Source organism: Papio anubis, chromosome 1 (assembly GCF_008728515.1).
Source record: "Papio anubis isolate 15944 chromosome 1, Panubis1.0, whole genome shotgun sequence".
Taxonomy (NCBI): Eukaryota; Metazoa; Chordata; class Mammalia; order Primates; family Cercopithecidae; genus Papio; species Papio anubis.
Window position 1 is genome coordinate 187,033,995 of NC_044976.1, and position 22,874 is coordinate 187,056,868.

At 39.9% G+C, this 22,874-nt stretch overlaps 1 protein-coding gene across 17 annotated transcripts in view; it reads right to left on the reverse strand.

Annotated features, from left to right (window-relative positions):
- Positions 1-22,874, reverse strand: part of RABGAP1L (RAB GTPase activating protein 1 like) — a 786,378-nt gene that overhangs the window by 125,120 nt on the left and 638,384 nt on the right. Inside the window, exon 1 of one of the 17 annotated variants that reach the window (XM_021934052.2) lies at positions 4-753. The exons of 14 other annotated variants lie outside the window; for them this stretch is intronic. Coding sequence is in view for 1 of the 3 variants with exons in the window: in XM_031661723.1 (XP_031517583.1) it covers positions 15,333-15,458 (126 nt within the window). In the remaining 2 variants the exon portion in view is untranslated. Of the gene's footprint in view, positions 1-3; positions 754-15,235; positions 15,459-22,874 lie in introns of those variants that run through there. 2 more of the 17 variants (XM_031662422.1, XM_031661723.1) reach the window with 2 other exon arrangements.

A 22,874-nucleotide genomic window follows, 5' to 3' on the forward strand; every position in this document is an offset into this window, starting at 1 on the left:
TACCTGAGATCAAGGGCCGTGGTGTGGACAATACCATTTGCCGCTAAAACTTTCCAGAAGAGTATCAAACAGGCAACAGAAACCAACCGCACTCCCGGTAATCAAATAGATGGTCCCCAGTTCAAGCAGGAACTAGCTAGCTGTCTGTCCCCGGGCAAGTCATTTAACTTCACTAGGTTTCAGTTTCCTCATGGTCATGTAAATTGAGAGGGAGAGAATAGATCCCTGGTTTCCACATGGGTGCAGAAAGTCAAAAGCAATGTGTCCTATTCCTATTTCCTTCCATCAAATAGGTTTATTTGATAGAAGATAGAAATAGGTTTATTTGATAGAAGCTATCAAATAGGTTTATTAGGTTTATAAACCCTTTCTGGATCTTATTAAGAAAATGTTTACGAATAAAATATCTACAATGATTTTTAAATGTTGTTCTGAGATTTTATACTGAGAGAGTATTCCATACTAGTAGCCAATTTTGCCCCAACAGTCATCCTTCTAGAACTGTTCTTTTTAACAAAAGCATACCTGGGTCATACTACGAGTCAAATAAACCATCTATTCTCAAGTGTCAAATTTAGAAACAGCCAAAACAAAAATCAAGAAAAGCTTGAATAAGATGTGGCTGTTTTTCTATTGTTGTGTTCTCTGCAATGCAGCAAAGCAGTTTCATTATGGGAGTAGCATTTTTTTAATTCATCAGTCAAAGCAGCAAGTATAAAAATTATCTCACCTCACTGGGCACAGTGGCTCACACCTGTAATCCCAGCACTTTAGGAGGCTAAGGTGGGTAGATCACGAGGTCAGGAGTTTGAGAACAGACTGGCCAATACGGTGAAACCCGGTCTCTACTAAAAATACAAAAATTAGCCATGTGTGGTGGCGCGCGCCTGTAGACATAGCTACACGGGAGGCAGGGGTTGCAGTGAGCCAAGATTACGCCACTGCACTCCAGCCTGGGTGACAGAGCGAGATTCCATCTCGGGGGAGAAAAAAAAAATTATCTCAACTCAGGAGAGTAGCAGTCAAGACCCTTTTCCTATATCTCATATTCTACTTGTTGAATATTCTCATCACGTCGGCCACAAAATCAGGATCAGATGGAAAGAAGGACAAAACAACTATAAGAGAAATATGGTTTAGGCCAGGCACGGTGGCTCACGCCTGCAATCCCAGTACTTTTGGAGGCCGAGGTGGGTGGATCACGAGGTCAAGAGTTGGAGACCAGCCTGTCCAATATGGTGAAACCCCGTCTCTACTAAAAATACAAAAAAATTAGCTAGGCGTGGTGGTGTGTGCCTGTAGTCCCAGCTACTTTGGAGGCTGAGGCAGAAGAATCGCTTGAATCTAGGAGGCGGAGGTTGCAGTGAGCCGAGATCGCACCACTGCACTCCAGCCTGGGAGACAGAGCGAAACTCCATCTCAAAAAAAAAAAGAAAGAAATATGGTTTAGAGGGCAGAAGGTCTTTTGCAACCCCCACATAGATGGGTGGCGCCCTGAAGAAACTCTGCTCCTCCTGCATGACTGGCCCTCCTCTAATCTTTCATGAACATTCTTCCAGATGTTCCTAAATCATGCTATGCAAACATTCACAAAGTATACATGACTCAATGTTAAGCATCTTCAAAATGACAAAATGTTCACAGTGTTCACAGAGAGATAAAGAACTATGAGAAAGGCTGTTGTGGTGGCTCACACCCATAATCCCAGAATTTTGCGAGGCCGAGGCAGGAGGACTGCTTGAGCCCAGATCTCTACAAAAAATTTAAAAATCAGCCAGGCATGGTAGCAAGTTCCTGTAGCCTCAGCTATTTGCGGGGAACCCAGGAGGTTCAGGCTACAGTGAACTGCAATTGTGCCACCACACTCCAGCCTGGGTGACAGAATAAGACGCTCTTTAAAAAAAAAAAAAAAAAAAAAAAAAAAAAAGAACTATAAGACAAAATTCTATAAATACATGCTTAATTACAGAAAATCAATATTCCAAGCAGGTTTCTATCTACTCTTAGCAGTGTGCATTACAAAACCCATGTGCTCTAAGTGAGGTAACAAAAGAGAAAATACGAATGAGAAACCATAGAAATATCAGTAGAAGAAAGCTTTTCAGAATTTGTATTTCAGAATAGTCTAGTAACACCTACTGAGTTTTTACAATGGGAAAAGAACAAGTAAAAGTTAAGTAAACTTTTTCTCTTTAAAATTATGCAAAGGTAAATAAAGAACACCATTATTCTTGTGTTGAATACCAGCCATTCAGCTCATTATCTTTCCTATCTCTCCTAGCAGTTGCTAGGAAAATTCAAAACCTCAGAAAACAGATTGTTAAAAAAAAAAAACAAACCTAGTAAACTAAAAAAAGAAAAACCTGTGGGACATAAATACTTGCTTAACAGGTATGCTGGGTATCTTGCTGCCTCATTTGCAACTCACCACAAAGAATGAGGGTGAGGTAGATTCCAGACTATGATAGATGCAACTCTTTAACAATTCAGCTTTTTACCTCATTTGAAACTCAAATCCACTGCCAACACATTCACATTAAATTTTACCTAACCAAAAGTAAATGTTTTAAGTGCTTGTAAGCATTCACTGATATTTGTTATCACTCAAAATGAAGATAGTTTCATACATACCTGAAAACATAAGTAATGCTTCACTTTGCCTCATTTTAAGCAGAGTGCACAACTGAATTCTAATTACAAATAACAATACATTAATTTCTAAAACATTCAAATAATTATTTAAAAAATTTCACTAACAACCAAATGAAACCATTTCACATGATATTCGTTTTTTCATAAGATCAGAGGGTAGGTTTAGGGAACAGCAACAGGATTTCATGCAAGTGCCCATTTCTCTCAAGTTTTTCTCCCAGCCTGGATAACTTACTTTCCAATGGGACCTCACATGCCTGCATTATGTTATATACCAGGAGCTTGCAGCAGGGCACTTGGCTAAAATCCTGCAATTAAAACTTGACAAGTTTGATGGTATGTGAATTAAATCTTAATTTATTTTAAAAAAGCAACTCAGGCCAGGCACAGTGGCTCACGCTTGCAATCTCAGCACTTTGGGAAGCCAAGGCAGGCAGATCACATGGTCAGGAGTTCAAGACCAGCTTGGCCAACGTGGTAAAACCCCGTCCCTACTAAAAGTACAAAAATTAGCTGGGTGTGGTGGCACATGCCTGTAATCCCAGCTACTCAGGAGCCTGAGGCAGGAGAATCACTGGAACCCAGGAGTTGAGATCGCACCACTGCACTCCAGCCTGGGCGACAGAGCAAGACTCTGTTTCAAAACAAAAAACAAAGAAACAAAAAAACTCAACATTTACTAAATGCTTTTAATGTGTAAAAGGGGGATTACAGATTTTGTAATATAGTAATACAAATAATCTATAACAATGAATATTTACTGAAAATGTTATAATTGTGGCCACTAATAAGTATTCACTACGTCCTAGACACAGAATCTCATTTAATCTTCACTGTGAATCAATAAACTAGATACCATAATTTTCCTTTTTTGTAGATAATTAAAATATGGAGAAGTTTTGTGATTTGACTCAATACCTACAGCTAGAAATAGAGCTGCTAGGATTAAAAAACAGGTGTGTCTGTTTCTAGTGTGCACGCTAAAGGATAAGGAAAGTAGGCAAACGTATACCAGAATCAGTCATGTGTCAAACACTGCTGCTTCTCAAACACTGATGTCTCCTTGACACACATACGTAGGTTACAGACTATTAAAAAAGCTATGTCTGTCATGTAATACAATAATTAGTGATATAGGACTGTGATAGAATGAAGTCCCTCTGCAGATGGGGAAGACTTCATGGAAAAGATGGATTGAATTTAGATAGGCAAAGTGAAATAATTTTTTACAGGGAAAAATGAATTTAGAATGACCAGAGTGGTAAACTGATACTGGACACAGTAGAAGTTTCAAAGGCAGATTTAAATTAGCCTATGGTAGTTTGCAAATATCAGGTCAACAAATAGGCCAAAGCCAGTCATTGAAGATTATTAAATTTCTGCCTTTCTAGCTTCCATTTACGCCATTAGAGAAAGGAAGTGTGGGCTCCAGAGTTTAGAATAACCTAGTTTGATACTTGGCTCTACCACTCACTGGCTACGTGACTATCTTAGTCTGTTTGGGCTACTACTGGAATAAAACACCATAGACTGGATAACTTACAAACAACAGAAATGTATTTATCACATTTCTGAAGGGTGGAAGATCAAGGTGCTGGCAGATTCGGTGTCTGGTGGGAGCGTGTTTTCTAGTCACAGGCAGAGGGCTTCTCTCTGTGTCCTCACATGGTAGAATGAGGAAGGGGTCTCCTTAGAGTCTTTTTTATAAGGGCACTAATCTCATTCAAGAGAACTTAACCCTCATAATCTAATCACCAGTCAAAGGTCCCATCTCTTAATATCATCACATTTGGGTATTTCAACATGTGAATTTTGGGGGGACACAAATATTCAGTCTACAGCAGTGACCATGAGCAAATTACATAATTTGTCTCACTTCTTGGTTTTCTCATCTGTATTAGTCCGTTTTCACACTGCTATGAAGAAAAACCCCGAGACTGGGTAATTTATAAAGGAAAGAGTTTTAATTGACTCACAGTTCTACATGGCTGGAGTGGCCTTTGGAAACTTACAATCATGGTGGAAGGCGAAGGGGAAGCAAGGACCTTCTTCACATGGCAGCAGGAGAGAGAAGGGAAAGCAGGGGAAATGCCAGACACTTATGAAACCATCAGATCTTGTGAGAACTCACTTACGATCACAAGAACAGCATGGCAGATGCTGTTCCACTCACCTCCCATAATCCACTCCTCCACGATCCACTCACCTCCTTCCCTGGACATGTGAGGATTACAATTTGAGATGATATTTGGGCAGGGACACAGAGCCAAACCATATCATTATCCAGAAAATGAGAAAATAGTAACAGTGCAGTGAGGTACCTGACTCTGGAAAGCATTTGATTGATGTCGGTTGTTATTATCAATATTAATAAAAATGATGTACAGAGGGGCAAAATTATTTGAAAAAAACTAAAGAGAAGATGGAATTGTAACCTTTAGAAATGGGGCAGGGAGTGAGGTTCTCAGTATACAAGAACATAACCAATGCCTCCATTTTTTTTTTCCCGTATTTCCTTGTCCAGGAGGGACGAATAACAGCGTCACACAATTTCATTCCTCTACCAATTTTCCATAAACAACTAAATCTTTCTGGATGCTGATTTATTTGGGAGTAATTTGGTAATTTACATGAGTCCTCTGTCAGAAATGATTGAGACAGGTTAGTGGAGGTAAAGCCTTTTTTTTTTTTTTTTTTTTTTTGAGACTGAGTCTGGAGTGCAGTGGCCGGATCTCAGCTCACTGCAAGCTCCGCCTCCCGGGTTTACGCCATTCTCCTGCCTCAGCCTCCCGAGTAGCTGGAACTACAGGCGCCTGCCACCTCGCCCGGCTAGATTTTTTATATTTTTTAGTAGAGACAGGGTTTCACCGTGTCAGCCAGGATGGTCTCGATCTCCTGACCTCGTGATCCACCGTCTCGGCCTCCCAAAGTGCTGGGATTACAGGCTTGAGCCACCGCGCCCGACCGGAGGTGAAGTCTTGATAGGGAGGCCTGGGTAGGGCGGTGGGGCACAATCTCCTATAGTTTGCTGCCCTCTCCAGTTTCCTGACTACAATGCAAACAGAATTTAATCAATTACCTCTTATTAAATTGAGCAACTATGAGAACAGGGAAAAAAGAACATTTGTTTTATGATGATATTAATCTATTGTAATCTGATCAACAAAACACCATTACTATGGGCTATCATGTGAAAATAAATAATCCCTCTTCATAACTGTATTATAAGGTTTTCCACAGTTCATTTTTATCTTGAGTCAAAAGAAATACCCTGTGCAGTGGTTTAGAGTAGCAGTTAACTCAGAAACTAAGAACTGACTAACCACTTCACTTCAAAGATGTCAAACAAGTTTCCATCAGAGGTAAACGTGGAAGGGGAGAGAAATAACACTTATTTAAAACCTAGTGTGCTAGGGAGGAGCCATAATTTCATTATCTCTTTTAGTTCTTATACAATACTTCATAGCAGGTTTTATTATGCCAATTTTACACAAGAGATACTTGCCCTAAGAGTTTAACCAATTTAGGCTGGGCGGCGTGGAAATCATGCCTGTAATCCCAGCACTTTAGGAGGCCAAGGTGAGTGAATCGCCTGAGGCCAGGAGTTCGAGACCAGCCTGGCCAGCATGGTGAAACGTCATCTCTACTAAAAAGACAAAAAAAATTAGCTGGTCGTGGTAGTGGGTGCCTACAATCCCAGCTACTCAGGAGGCTGAGACTTGAACCCAGGTGGCAGAGGCTGAGGTGAGCTGAGATTGTGCCACTGCACTCTAGCCTGGGCGACAGAGCAAGTGAGACTCCATCAAAAACAACAACAACAAAAGAGTTGGAGCAATTTAAAGTCACACTACTTTGGCTAGGCTCAATGACTCATGCCTGTAATCCCGGTACTTTGGGAGGCTGAGACGAGAGGATCACCTGAGATCAGGAGTTCGAGACCAGCCTGGACAACATGGTGAAACCTCGTCTCTACCAAAAATACAAAAATTAGTGAGCCTGGTGGCATGCACCTGTAATCCCAGCTACTTAGGAGGCTAAGGGAGGAGAATCACTTGAACCCAGGAGGTGGAGGTTGCAGTGAGCTGAGATCACGTCACTGCACTCCAGCCTGGGCAACAGAGCAAGACTCTGTCATAAATAAATAAATAAATAAATAAGTCACACTACTACTAAAGGAGAGTTATGATTAAACCCAAACATGTGATTACAAAGGCTCAGGTTTTTTCCCACCTACATTAGGTTTATCACAAATGAAAGCAAGAGAAAAGACAGGAGATTCAATTCACTTTTGAACAGCCCATTTGGAAACCCTGAAATAGAAGTTTTAAAATTTCTAATGGTAGACTATATTTCTCTTCTCTCAGTATTTTGCTCTTAATATTGTATCCATATATAATGAAAATATGGGCTGAAAACTTCTATTGCATCCAATAGTATCTATCTCTCTCTCTCTCTCTCTCTATTTTTTTTTTTTTTTTTGGTGCGATCTCAGCCCACTGCAACCTTCACCTCCCGGGTTCAAGCATTTCTCCTGCCTCAGCCTCCCAAGCAGCAGGGATTACGGGTGCACGCCACCACACCCAGCTAATTTTTGTACTTTTAATAGAGACAAGGTTTCACCATGTTGGCCAGGCTGGTCTTGAACCCCTGACCTCATGATCTGGCCGTGTTGGCCTCCCAACATGCTGGGATTACAGGCATGAGCCACCGTGGCCAGCTATCTATCATTTTTGAGACAGGATTTCTCCCTTGTCGTCCAGACTGGAGTGCAGTGATGCATTCACAGCTCACAGGAGCCTCAACCTCCTGGGCTCAAGTGATCCTCCCACCTCAGCCTCCAGAGGAACAGGGACTACAAGTACCACCATTCCCAGCTAATTTTTAAATTAAAACTGTTTTTTTTCTTTCTTTTTGAGACAGGGTCTCATTATTTTCCAGGGTGGAATGCAGTGGCACGATCACAGCTCACTGCGGCCTCAACCTTCCAGGCTCAGGTAATCCTCCTCCCTCAGTCTCCCAAGTAGCTGGAACTACAGGCATGTACTACCAAGCCTGGCTAATTTTTTTATATTTTTAGTAGAGAAGGGGTTTCACCATGTTGCCCAGGCTGGTCTCGAACTCATGAACTCAAGCCATCCACCCATCTCAGCTTCCCAAAGTGCTGGGATTACAGGTGTGAGCCACCATGCCTGGCCTGTAGTAGTACTTATTATATAAGGCATTTGCAAATATGAAGAGAAAGAAGACTGAAGGCAATTTATCAATTTCTTCTCAAGTTACTGATGAATGCAATACACATATCAACAGACTGCTATAATGGAAAATATCATGTGAATTGAGGCAGCATTCTTGTCAGTGATGGCTTCCATGATGTTAAAAATTGGCTTTATGCATGCTTTTAGAGCAACAATAAATTGCTTAATGGTCTAAAATAAAATAATAAAAAGATTTTCATAATTTTAAAACAGTTGTCATAGTGGTGGCAGTGGCAATGCTCAGAACATTCTAATTTCATTCATTTGAATGACAGTTTATTTTTTATCTTAAATCTAAAATATGTCTTTATATTTCTATAGATAGGGAAAGATGAGAGAAGGAGAAAAAATAAATGTTATGGTTGAAGTTTAAACTCTTTGAATATTGGCAGGCTGGCATCTCTCTCTCTCTCTCTCTCTCTTTCTCTCCCCCTCCCTCCCTCCCTCTCCCCACCTCTCCCCTTCACTCTCTCTCAAACTTACATATCTCTTAAAAATTATTTTTGTCCTAAACTATTTGGCAGATATTGTCTTTGTATCCGATAACTTACTAAGTATGAACCTTTAAACTTCACTCTAGTTATCCTACATTGTTCTCTTTGTACAGTGGTTGACAATGCAAATAAGATATGAACACAGTTGAGATGTGAACATGATACATACAGTCTTATAGATTGCAGTTTATAAATAAGCTCTACATTAGTCAATTGTAGATGAAATGTTCTATTATTTATAGTTACTATAGCTACTAATAATCTAATATTGCCTTTTCAAAAAAGTTACAGGTTCTTGCTATGTTGCCCAGGCCAGACTTGAATTCCTGGGCTAAGCAATCTTCTCACCGCAGCCTCCCGAGTGGGTAGGACCACAGGCACAAGTTACTGTGCCTGGCAATATTGCTTTAAAAACACTTTATTTTATGATAGGGTAATGTCTTACTGAAGATACTCCATTAAAACAAAAAATGTCTGATATGTATAGAGGGTAATTAATCATTATACAAAATGTTATCTTAGGAGTTCTTGCCTGTGAAATAAAACAAGCTATAAATTTGCCCAAAGCCTCTCTGCAAGATAGAATTCTAAAGTAGCCATTTTGTAAAGCCGTTTCATTCTGAGACAAAAGTAACTCTTTGAAAGCACAGTTTCTCTTTAACGTAGACTTGCTTAGCACTATTAATATAAGTTGCCTGTGTTCTTTTTTGAGACGAAGTCTTGTTCTGTCACCCACGCTGGAATGCAGTGGCACCATCTGGGCTCACTACAACCTCCAACTCCTGGGTTCAAATAATCCCCCGCCTCAGCCTCCCAAGTAGCTGGGATTACAGGCGTGTGCCATCATGCCCAACTATGTGTTCTTTTTACTGCTAATATTTTTGTGCAAGTGGCAAGTGGTCTTCTTTTTTTTTTTTTTTTTTTTTGGGACAGGGTCTCACTCTGTTGCCCAGGCTGGAATGCAGTGGCACGATCTCTCAGCTTACTGCAGCCTCAAACTTTCCAGGCTCAGGTGATCCTCCCACCTCAGCCTCCCAAGCAGCTGGGACCACAGGTGTGTGCCACCACATCCAGCTAATTTTTCTATATTTTGTAGAGACATGGTTTGGCAGTGTTGTCTGGGCTGGTTTCAAACCCTTGAGCTGTGGTGATCCTCTTCCCAGGCTTCCCAAAGTGCTGAGATTAGAGGAGTGAGTCACCACACTAGCCTGGTGCAAATGGTCTTTAATGTCTCAGAACCACAGAATGCAAAGGGTGCAGTAAGCAAATTTGCTAGTATTTTGTTTTTACTTCAGGGCAGCTGAACAGAATCACAGTTGATATGGTTTGGCTGTGCCCCCACCCAAAGTCTCATATTGAATTGTAATCCAAATTGTAATTCCCATGTGTTGGGGGAGGGACCTCATGGGAGGTGATGAGATCATGGGGGTGGTTTTCCTATGCTGTTCTTGTGATAGTGAGTGAATTCTCATGAGATCTGATGGTTTTAGACGGGGTTTTTCCCCATTGTGCTCGCATTCTTCTTCCTGCTACCATGTGAAGAACATGTTTGCTTCCCCTTCTGCCATAATTGTAAGTTTCCTGAGGCCTCCCCAGCCATGCTGAACTGTGAGTCAATTAAACATCTTTCCTTTATAAATTAACCAGTCTCTGGTATGTCTTTATTAGCAGCATGAGAATGAACTAATACAAGAGTGAAGAAAATAGGTCTGAGATTTGGATAATAATACAACTTTATATGTCATAGTGGGGAGACTTAACCTCAGACAAGTAAACACACCAAGGCTAAATTAAGTATGACAGGACATTGCAAAATGACAGCACTACTCACACCCTCAAACCTAGAACACCCTTAGCTCAGATGACGCTTCTGAGGTACTTCTGGGTCAAACAACCAAAAGTAAAACCATCATATGTAAGTAATAGCAACTACTTCAATTTAATTTCTAAATTCCTTCTCCTAAAACCTTAATATATTTCCTCTAAAAGAATCAGCTTAGCATTAAAAAGAAATATTACCGAATTCTGTATCCAGTGAATTAGAAAATATTTTCTTTTCTTTTCCTTTTTTTTTTTTCTGAGACGGAGTCTTGCTCTGTTGCCAAGGTTGGAGTGCAGTGGCGCGATCTTGGCTCACTGCAACCTCTGCCTCCTGGGTTCATGCAGTTCTCCTGCTTCAGCCTCCTGAGTAGCTGGAATTATAGGCATGCATTACCACTCCTGGTTAATTTTTGTATTCTTAGTAGAGACAGGGTTTCGCCATGTTGGTCAGGCTGGTCTCAAACTCTTGACCTCATGATCTGCCTGCCTCAGCCTCCTAAAGTGCTGGGATTACAGGTGTGAGCCACCGTGCCTGGCCAGAAAACACTTCTACTCAGCAAATATCATTGATAGGGTATTCTGTTAGAAAAGATTAACTAAATTAAATGACAAATACAGCAATGCTACTATGAGACTGAAGGGAGAAAAAAGAAGTTCCCATAAAACATACTTTTTTCTTTTTTCTACAAACAACTCATGTACAAATTAATTATAACAATGCAGACCAGGCACAGTGGCTCACCCCTGTAATCCCAGCACTTTGGGACACCTAGGTGGGTGGATCATTTGAGGTCAGGAGTTCGAGATCCTGACCTGGCCAGGATGGTGAAACCCTGTCTCTACTAAAAATACAAAAATTTGCCAGGCATGGTAGGTGTGCCTGTAGTCCCAGCTACTTGGGAGGCTGAGGCAGGAGAGTCACTTGAACCCGGGTGGCAGAGGTTGCAGTGAGCAGAGACCGAGTTGCTGCTCTCCAACCTGGGCGACAGAGCAAGAATCCATCTCAAAAAAAAAAAAAAAAAAAAAAGAATTAATCATAAAAATGCAGAAATCAGAAGAAATATCAAAGTGAAACAACTTCCTCTTGGATTTGATGGTTAATACACAAATATATAACTTTAAAATAAGTAAATCCTTCAAGCCTTTACTAGATACCTAGGTCTATTAGTTATTTAGGCAGTTGCTAAGCAACATCCTCTTCCGTAGGGTTAAAGTACATGAAATTAGCAGGTTTTTGGGAAAACATAAATTGAATGAAAAATTAGGTAACAGCCAAAAGGAAAAAGCATTAACTTGCTAATTAGGCTGTAAGAGAGGTTTAGTGACTTTTAGCAATAGTTTTTATGCATTTCATTTTCTACTAGCACCAAATGAGATGGTACTTTAACACATTAATATTTTAATTTTATTGAAACAGTGATCATTATACCCACTTCTACACTTAAAAACTTAATTATATAATTAAGGTATCAGATCAGGATACCCCAGTATCCTGATCCAATGCCCCAATTACTACTACTAACAATGATCTCCATAGATCCCTTTCTCTAACACTACTGTTTTTCAAATCACCAGTTTCAGGGTATGTCACACCCCTGGTTTTGTGCTTAAAAATTTTTTGTTGTAACATGAAATCAGTAAAGCTACAGCTTCATCATGCTGCTTAGAAACTACTAGATCTCGCTTTGACAAGGGCGCCGAGGAGAATACACAATGGGGAAAGGATAGTCTCTCCAATAAATGGTGCTGGAAAAACTGGATCTCCACATGCAAGAGAATGAAACTGGACCCTTATTTTATACCATAACAAACATTAACGTGAAATATTTAAAGACTTAAATTTAAGACCTGAAATCACAAAACTCCTAGAAGGAAACTTAAGGGAAAAACTCCTTTACACTGGTTTTGGCAATGATTTTTTGACACAAGCACAGGCAATAAAAGGAAAAATAAACATGTGGGACTACATCAAACTAAAAAGCTCTGCACAGCCAAGGAAGCAGTCAACAAAATGAAAATGCAACCTAGAAAATGGAAGAAAATATTTCCAAACTATATATCTCATGAGGGGTTAATATCCAAAATATTTAAGGAATTTATATAACTCAACAGCAAAACACCAAATAACCCAATTAAAAAATGGCCAAAGGACCTGAATAGATATTTTCCCAAAGAAGTCACAAATATAGCCAGCAAGTACATGAAAGGGTGCTCAACATCACTAATCATTAGGGAAATACAAATCAAAACCATGAAATATTACCTCATACCTGTTAGGATGGCCATTATTAAAAAAAAAAAAAAAAAAGAGAGCGAGAGAGAGAAGTGTTAGTGAGGATATGGAGAAAAGAGAACCTTTATACACTTTTGGTGGAAATGTAAATTGGCCCAGCTACTATGAAGAACAGTACAGAGGGTCTTCAAATATAAAAAATGGGACTACTGTAGCAATCCCACTTCTGGGTATGTAACCAAAGTAAATGAAATCAGCATAGTATCTTGAAGAGATATTTGCACTCCTACATTCACTGCAGAATTATTCATAATGACCAAGATATAGAAATAACCTAAGCATGTGTTGATGGATGAATGGATACAAAAAAGGTGGCATATATATTTATATTTATACATATGCATAATAGAATATTATGTCATAAAAAAGAAGGAAATCCTGCCATTCATGACAACATGGATGAACCTGGAAGACATTACGCTAAGTGAAATAAGCCAGACACAGAAAGACAAATATTATATGACTTCAGTTACAGAAGGAATCTAAAAATGTCAAACTCACAGAAGCAGAGAGTAGAATGGCGATTGCTCCTTGTTGGGGGATAAGATAGATGGAGAGATGTTGCTCAAAGGGCCCAAATTTCAGTTATAAGATGATAAAGTTCTGGGTATCTAATGTACGGTATGGTGACTACAAGTTAATGATACTCTACGGTATATTGAAGTTTGGTAAGGGAGATTTAGATTTGCTAGATCATAAGTGTTCTCATCACACACATACACACACGTTAACTATATGGAGTATTGGATGTGTTAATTAGCTTGACTGTGGTAATTATTTTACAGTGTATGCATATATCAAATCATGTTATATACCTTAAATATAAATAATTTTTGTCAATTAAATCTCAATAAAGCTGGGAAGGAAAGAAACTATTAGATCCCTAAAAACTTTGTTCTTTACTGTTAGCATTTTGGAATAACTTTTTTTTTTCTCCCCAGATCTTACTATATCAATTCAATAAGTAAAGAAGAATGTTGTTTAATCTACTTGGTATAACAATGGAAACTCATTAAAAAGGAAATAGGCAAATAACTGAAGGGAGAATTACTGTGGAATTTCAAATGTTGTGAAGGAAGGAGAAAGTGGAATATAGACTTTTATTATTTTGAGGATTCAAGGGAAAATTCCCCACCCTACCTCTCTACTTGTCCTCTTCTTCATTTTTAAAAAAATATTTGATTTTTTATTTTTTTCGAGACAGGGTCTTGCTATGTTACCCAGATTGGAGTGCAGTGGCGCGATCACAGCTCACTGCAACCTCAACTTCCTGGGCTCAAGCAATCCTGCCTCAGCCTCCCAAGTAGCTGGGACAGTAGGTGTGTACCACTGGGTGTGGCTAAGATATACATACATAAAATATCCTTCCACCTCCGCCTCCCTAGTCATTTTTTAATATTGTGTTGCAAGTTGTGTAAATGGTGCCAGGATGCAATTTCTAATCCCCTTATTCACTAAATCATTTCCTCCCTGATTTTCGTAAAGTTCACATTGAGCAAACCTTGATGCAAAAGCTAGTGAGGGCCATAAAAGAACCACATAAAGAACCTACATTTGTGATGAATTTTGTCATGAAGGAGGTGCCTTGTGTCTGGATTGTGATCATGTAATCATGCCTCCTTATATTAATCCTGCAACAAATATACCATGTGAGCTTAGATAGTGAGGCTCTTACTTTATTTGAAAAAAAAAAAAGCATTGGACTAAATGATTGGTCAAGTCTACTAAAGCTTAACAGTCCATGACATCATTTTAAAGCATACTGCCTTATAAAAATCGTTATTTTTAATTTTCTTTTTTCTTTTTTTTAAGTTCAGGGGTACATGTGCAGGATGTGCAGGTTTCTTACATAGGCAAACATGTGTCATGGGTTTTTTTTGTACAGATTATTTCATCACCCAGGTATTAAGCTTAGTATCCATTAGTTATTTTTCCTGATCCTCTCCCTCCTACCCTCTGCCCTCTGGTAGTCCCCAGTGTGTGCTGTTCTTCTCTATGTGACCATCATTTAGCACCCACTTGTAAGTGAGAACACGCAGTATTCGGCATTAGTTTGCTAAGGATAATAGCCTCCAGCTCCATCTATGTCCTTGCAAAGGACACGATCTCATTCTTTTTTATGGCTGTATAGTATTCCATGGTATATATGTACTACATTATCTTTCTTTTTTTTTTTTTTTTTTTTTTTTTTTTGAGATGGAGTCTCACTCTGTCACCCAGACTGTGGCACAATCTCGGCTCACTGAAACCTCCGCCTCCTGGGTTCACGCCATTCTCCTGCCTCAGTCTCCCAAGTAGCTGGGACTACAGGCACCTGCCACCAAGCCCGGCTAACTTTTTTTTGTACTTTTAGTAGAGACAGGGTTTCACCATGTTAGGCAGGATGGTCTCGATCTCCTGACCTCATGATCCGCCTGCCTCAGCCTTCCAAAGTGCTGGGATCACAGGCATGAGCCACTGTACCCGGCCTCACATTTTCTTTAAACAGTCTATCACTGATAGGCATTTAAGTTGATTCCATGTCTTTGCTATTGTGAATAGTGTTGCAATGAATATACGCACACATGTGTCTTTATAACAGAATGATTTATATTCCTTTTTGTATATACCCAGTAAAGGGATTGCTGGGTCAAATGGTATTTCTGTCATTAGGTCTTTGAGGAATCGCCACACTGTCTTCCACAATGGTGGAACTAATTTACACTCCCATCAACAGGCTAAAAGTATTCTTTTTTCTCAACAACCTCACCAGCATCTGTTATTTTTTGACTTTTTAATAATAGCCAGAAATGTTATTTTTCAAAGACTATTTGATCTTTAAACCTGCTCAGATGAGATATTTATTACCAGATAGTAGGATCTTTTGCTTTCTTTTTTGTTTTCCTGTAGTAATAAGAAGTGTCTCAGGCCAGACTTAAGAATCCATTGTGAAGGTCTAATAGTCTAGGTAAGGATAAAAGGCCAAGAGTCAGCAAGCAGTTGGTAATGGTACACATGGCTAAACTATAACATTATAATGACCTTCATTTTATTTTCAAAACCTCTAGAATTAAATATGAGAAGACTCTCCAAATCATAGAACTCTTATGTTGAGTCACAGAGTCACATACGGAAGTGTTTTTCAATCTTGGCACTATTAGTGTTTTGGAATGGGTGATTCTTTGTTGTGGGGAGACTATCCTGTGCATTTAAAGATGCTTTGCACAATCATTACCCTCTGCACACCAGATACCAGTAGCATCTCACACCCCAAGGCTGTGGCAACCAAAATATTTTCCACACATTGCTAAATGTCCCCTCAGGGCAAAGCAACTCCCTGTTGAGGACCATGGATATACAGTGTGTGGCTTATGCCTATAATTCTAATACTTTAAGAGGCCAAAGGCAGGGGGATCATTTGAGCCCAGGAGTTCAAGACCAGCATAAGTAACATAGTGAGACCCCATCTCTACAAAAAAAATTTTAAAAATTAGCCAGGCGTGGTGGCATATGCCTGTAATCCCAACTACTCAGGAGGCTGAGGTAGGAGGATCATTTGAGCCTGGGAGGTCGAGGCTGCAATGAGTGCCACTACATCCCAGCCTGGGTGACAAAGCGAGACCCTGTCTCAAAATAAACAGTAAAATAATTAAACAATTTAACAATAAAACAATAAAATTAAAACAGTAAAATAAAATACAATTATAGACAGGAGTTATTTTTCACCACAAATTAACTTTTAACTATTAGACCCTTAAAAATATTTTTTTGTTTGTTTGTTTTTTGAGACGGAGTCTCGCTCTGTTGCCCAGGCTGGAGTGCAGTGGCCGGATCTCAGCTCACTGCAAGCTCCGCCTCCCGGGTTTACACCATTCTCCTGCCTCAGCCTCCCGAGTAGCTGGGACTATAGGTGCCCGCCACCATGCCTGGCTAGTTTTTTGTATTTTTTTTTAGTAGAGACGGGGTTTCACCGTGTTAGCCAGGATGGTCTCGATCTCCTGACCTCAGGTGATCCACCTGTCTTGGCCTCCCAAAGTGCTGGGATTACAGGGGTGAGCCACCACACCCGGCCTTTAGAAATATTTTTTATGGGCTGGGCGCAGTGGCTCACGCCTGCAATCCCAGCACTTTGGGAGGCCAAGGCAGGGGATCACTTGAGATCAGGAGTTTGAGACCAGCCTGGGCAACATGGTGAAACCTCGTCTCTACTAAAAATACAGAAAAATTAGCTGGGCCTGGTGGCAGTCGCCTGTAATCCCAACTACTTGGGAGGCTAAGGCAGGAGAATTGTTTGAACCCAGGAGGCAGAGGTTGCAGTAAGCCGAGATCGTGTCACTGCACTCCAGCCTGGGGGGACAAGAGTGAGACTTCTCCTCCTGACCAAAAAAAAAAAATTATGATTTCAGACCAATCTGATATTGTTTCTGACCTTACTAAAAATTGTCAGTAAATGAGTCACTGAATTAGTATCTGTGAAAAACTCTTTTATTTTGAGAAGGTTCTTGCTCTCGTAGATTACAACAAGAATACACACACTCTTAAAATTAGGAAATCACAAATCAGTTACTGACAAGTCATCTGTGGGTGTCTCATTGTTATCAATATTATCAGTACATATCATTATTAATTATATGTTGGTATAGATAACTATTGAAATTCATTAATCAGTTCTATATAGCAGTATCTGTGAATTTCAGAGATAGGAGGGTTATAAAGGGTTTTCAAATTCTTATGTTTCCAATCCATGGTTTATTGATGAATTTATCATCAAAAAGATAACTATATTTACTCATAAATATAAGATACCATGACTTCACAGGGTATTGGAATTGGCTTCAGAGATTATTATCTAGTGCCTGATTTACAGATGGGGAAATGAAAGCCTAAGTCTTAGACAAATGAAAAAGCAAAAATAAATTTCAGTTTTTAAAATGAGGAAAATAGGAAATGGAGAGGGTAGCAACCGAAGGAAGCAGATACAAAGCCGAGAGAGGAAAATAATGTCTCTAATGGTGTATGCAGGGTGTGACAAACCAAAGCGTCATAAATGGCAGCTCTCAGGCCCTGGGACTCATACAGAAGAAGACAACGGAGGTGCTGGGTATAATTTTACAGCTCTGAACAAAGTCAGTACTTCCTATCAAGGGAAGTTGTTTCTGGTGTAGACCTGTAAAAGCAGGTGACAGTGGGCAGACACAACTTCCCTGGGGCAGTGGTAGAATTCTAGGTTGTTATTTTATACCATTTGATTTAACTTAAGATGTTGTTGTTTGGTTGGGTGGGAAGAAGGGTGTACTGAGCACATTTTAAACTTTTAAATTTTGAAAGATTTTTTTCATGTGTTTATCCTGGGGCTTTTAAACCCAAAGGTCTAACTTTTTTTTTTTTTTGAGACGGAGTCTTGCTCTGTCTTCCAGGCTGGAATGCAGTGAGGTGATCTCAGCTCACTGCAACCTCCGCCTCCTGGGTTCAAGTGATTCTCCTGCCTCAGCCTTCTGAGTAGCTGGGATTGCAGGCTCGTGCCAGCAGGCCCGGCTAATTTTTTTATTTTTAGTACAGATGGGGTTTCTTCATGTTGGCCAGGCTGATTTCAAACTCCTGACCTCAGGTGATCCGCCCACCTCAGCCTCCCAAAGTGCTTGGATTACAGGCGTGAGCCACTGCACCTGGCCTCAAAGGTCTAGCTTTTAATGTAAAATACATAAAATAGAAAAGTAAAAGGTATGTCCAGTAAAACAGTGGTTGACCTTTGGATGCTTCTGTTCAAGTTTAAGTTGTATTTTAAAACTGTCCAGGTAATCCAATGTGTAATTGGTTAGTCTAATCTGAAAGTATTTGTATGGGGTTAGAAGTATATAATATTTTAAAAATAATAGAACAAGTTGTCTACTTTTTTTTTTTTTTTTTTTTTTTTTGAGATGGAGTCTTGCTCTGTCACCCAGGCTGGAGTGCAGTGGCATGATATTGGCTCACTGCAACTTCTGCCTCCTGGGTTCAAGCAATTCTCTGCCTCAGCCTCCCAAGTAGCTGGAATTACAGGTGCCTGCCATGACACCCGGCTAATTTTTTGTATTTTTAGTAGAGATGGGGTTTCACCATCTTGGCCAGGCTGGGCTTGAACTCCTGACCTTGTGATCCATCCGCCTTGGCCTCCCAAAGTGCTGGGATTACAGGCATGAGTCACTGCGCCCAGCTTGTCATTCCATTTTAACTGGCCAACTGAAAAAGCTATGCTCTGCCAGTATAAACAAAAATAAGTCATTGCATGAACACCAAGCCCTCATTAAAAATAGGCTTAAAGAAAGTTCAAATACTAAAAAGTAGTTTATATAACTTTACCTTTTTAAGTGGTACTTCAGTGAAATTCAAGAGAACACACAAATTGCTAAGTGCTTCCTATGTACAAAGCAGAGTGCTACACATCTGGGGTAGCAGAATGAAAAACTCAAGAACTCATATTTCTATAAATAGTCTATAGTAACAAACTGAAATTTCTATATGTAATGAAAATAAATTAGTTAATCCTACATTCTCCACACACACAAAAATACCTTTTAATCTCAATCTGTTTCAAAATTTCTTTGACTTGAGCCTTTTTTTTTTTTTTTTTTAAACCTGCTTTTAACAGGCTCTCAAGAGCCATGTCTTTGTTTAATAGGGGCAGAAAACGAGACCCATAGAAGTGGAATGCTTACTTAAGGATCCTATGAAATCACAGGTGGAATTTAGACTTACGTGATGTAAGAGCTAGACAGGCCCTCTGGAGTCCTCTAACTTAACTGCTTATGTCAAAGGCCTGGTATCACATAGCTATTCAGTGGCAAAATTAAGATGTGTAGCAGCCCTTCTGACTCTTAAGCAAAGGCCCTCATGGAAGCTAAAACCATGTCTTGCCCTTGGTTTATGTCTAGGATACAGTTATTCCTAGTGTTCCATAGAGCACAACTGAACTCTTGGAGCTAAATAAGGTGGTTAGAAGCCTCCTCCAGTGTCTTTCAGACTGGAGAAGCTCTAAGCTTGAATGCAGCCATCAGAGTGGTCTACCTGGCTGCCTGGTTCAGACTTGCTATGACCCTCCAGAACAAGGCAGCAAATAGATTGGTCTCTACTACTAGAATATAAGACCTAGGCTCAATGGTAATTTGACTTCCCACACTTAATATAAAATCAGGATTCCTGATTTTATGTAATTTGTTCCTTATTGAGAATATCATAGGGAAAATATAACTTGAAAAGGGTTTACATAGGAAAGGAAGATGGAGTATTAAAAAAGGCATTTATGGGCTGGGTGTGGTGGCTCACTCCTGTAATCCCAGCACTTTGGGAGCTGAGGCGGTAGATCACTTGAGGTCAGGAGTTCAAGACCAGCCTGGCCAACATGGCGAAACCCCATCTCTACTAAAAATGCAAAAATTAGCCAGGTGTGGTGGTATGTGCCTGTAATCCCAGCTACTTAGGAGACTGAAGAAAGAGAATCACTTGAATCCTGGAGGCAGAAGTTACAGTGTGCCAAGATCATACCACTGCACTCCAGCCTGGGCGACAGAGTGAGACTTTGCTTCAAAAATAAATAAATAAATAAATAAATAAATAAAATAATTTTTTAAAAAGCACTTATATTGAGTCTACTGCAGTTATAATTTAAAAGGCAAAAGGTTTTTTTTTCAAATTCACTGGTGGAATCTATAAATCTATCACTCATTTCCTGCTTGCTTAGGCCCTTAAGGGTCTAACTGACTTCCTGAGCTGAAACTAGGTAATAGAAAAATATTTAGAATAATAATCATCCAGAGGGATGGGCATTTGGCATCTATGAACCCAAAATATATTCTTGCTCATAATTCCCTTCAGTAATTTATATGGTTTCTAAAGGAATAATCTCACTTTTACAATAAAAGGTCTTCGCTTAATAAAACATAGTAAGGCATTTCCCTTAGTGTTTTATGAATAAGGGCATGCCTCTGTGACATTCTCTAGCCTCAACACCTATGTAATATAAGGTCTGGAAGTGTATTACCTGCTTTCCTGCCATACAATTCATTCATGAAGTCAACGAACAAAAAATATAAACAAAAACATGAGGTCAATATTATTACTGTGACAAATCTGAGATTTTTCTATTTAAGTGATGGAAATCTGTTATTTAAGCTTATTATACCACCTATTTGCAATACTGTCCCAAAGCTGCAGAGGCCCAAATTAGTTAAGGCAAACTACAGTGTGCTAATGCTGGATGTACTATGGGCAGCCTGCAATCTGACATTCATTATACTTCTCAAAGTCTCATCCCCACCAATTTCTTTATCTCTGTGGACTGTACATCGTCACTGATCATAAGCATTCCTCTGTCACATCTGTTATAAGATGGAGGGTTCAAACTCTATTTAGCCTAGGAGGAGCATTATTCAGAAGATAAACACGCCAGAGGAAAACCCCAAATGCAGAGAGAGCCAAACATGACTTTGAGATGATCTGTACCATACCTCCGTTTCCTTTAGCAAAGCTCATCAAGAGTCATCTTAGAAAATAGTCTACCAGAGCCAGGTTTGGGCGTTGAAACAAAGCTGGCCTTTTTTTTTTTTTTTTTTTTTGAGACAAAGTGGAGTCTCACTCTGTCACCCAAGCTGGAGTGCAGTGGTGCCATCTCGACTCACTGCAACCTCTGCCTCCCAGGTTCAAGCAATTCTCCTGTCTCAGCCTCCCAAGTAGCTGGGACTACAGGTGTGCACCACCATGCCCAGCTAATTTTTTGTATTTTTGATAGAGACAGGGTTTCACCGTGTTAGCCACAACAGTCTCCATCTCTGGACCTCATGATCCACCTGCCGCGACCTCCCAAAATGCTGGGATTCCAGGCATGAGCCAACGCAACCGGCCCAAATTTAGCCTTTGAAATGAGACCTAGGTGTATGGCTTTCAAGGAACTCACCTCACATGGCTCACTTGTGAGTTATGTATAACTCTGAAACCTAAGCCCAGAAGATTTAAATTTCTTTTAAAATAATATCTGGAAAATATGGTTTATACAGAAAATAAAGCTCAGTATAATATATAATTTGACTAGATGATGTCAATCATGTTTTACTGGATGTAAAAAAAAAACCCCAAAAAACAAAAAAACAACCCAGCCTTCTTTCTTTCAGGTGGCATTCTTATCATATTATGCAAATTATTATCTTTTTATAATTGGGACACCAGTGATAAAGCCGTTTTATGTGTTTTGGCACAGAGTATTAATATAATTTTTGCTACTCTCAATGCCTCAATCCACAACAGAATCAGCAATAATATCGTTTCATTCCTTTTAGAAACATTAAAAACAAAACAAAGTAAAACATTTAATTTCATTTCCTAAAGAAAAATAACAAACTTCTGCTAAAAACGATCAATATTGGCCGGGCGCGGTGGCTCAAGCCTATAATCCCAGCACTTTGGGAGGCCGAGACGGGCGGATCACGAGGTCAGGAGATCGAGACCATCCTGGCTAACACGGTGAAACCCCGTCTCTACTAAAAAATACAAAAAACTAGCCGGGCGAGGTGGCGGGCGCCTGTAGTCCCAGCTACTCGGGAGGCTGAGGCAGGAGAATGGCGTAAACCCGGGAGGCGGAGCTTGCAGTGAGCTGAGATCCGGCCACTGCACCCCAGCCTGGGCGGCAGAGCGAGACGCCGTCTCAAAAAAAAAAAAAAAAAAAAAAAGATCAATATTATCTTTAAAGAAACTTGATTACACTAACAATATAGAAATATTTTTCTACTAGTGACACTCCTTTACAGTCATTAAAATCAGTTGTTTAAATTTTTCTTCATGGGTTCTACTTTTTTTGTTTTTATTTTTTTGAGACCAAATCTTGCTCTGTCACCCAGGCTGGAGTGCAATGGCATGATCTCAGCTCACTGCAGCTTCTGTCTCCTGGGTTCAAGTGATTCTCTTGCCTCAGCCTCCGGAGTAGCTGGGATTACAGGCCCACGCCAACACACCCGGCTAATTTTTTTGTATTTGTAGTAATGATGGGGTTTCACCATGTTGGCCAGTCTGATCTCGAACTCCTGGCCTCAAGTGATCTGCCTGCCTCAGCCTCCCAAAGTGCTGCGATTACAGGCGTGAGCCACCACGCCCAGCTGGGTTCCACTTTTATTATAGATACATCTTTGTATAATACACTGTACATAAGGCAGAAGCATTCCCTGACCTTAGCAGGCTTACAACAAGTCCCTGAAGTCATCTAAGAAAGAAAAAAACTGGACCATATAACTTACTGGCAAAAAGAAAAAGCAGCACAACTCAGTAACAGAAAGTCATAGTCTTATTGCACTTAATGATGGATGCTATGGTCTCCTGATGCTGACTTGCAGCATTTCTGTTGTGTGCTTTTCCACT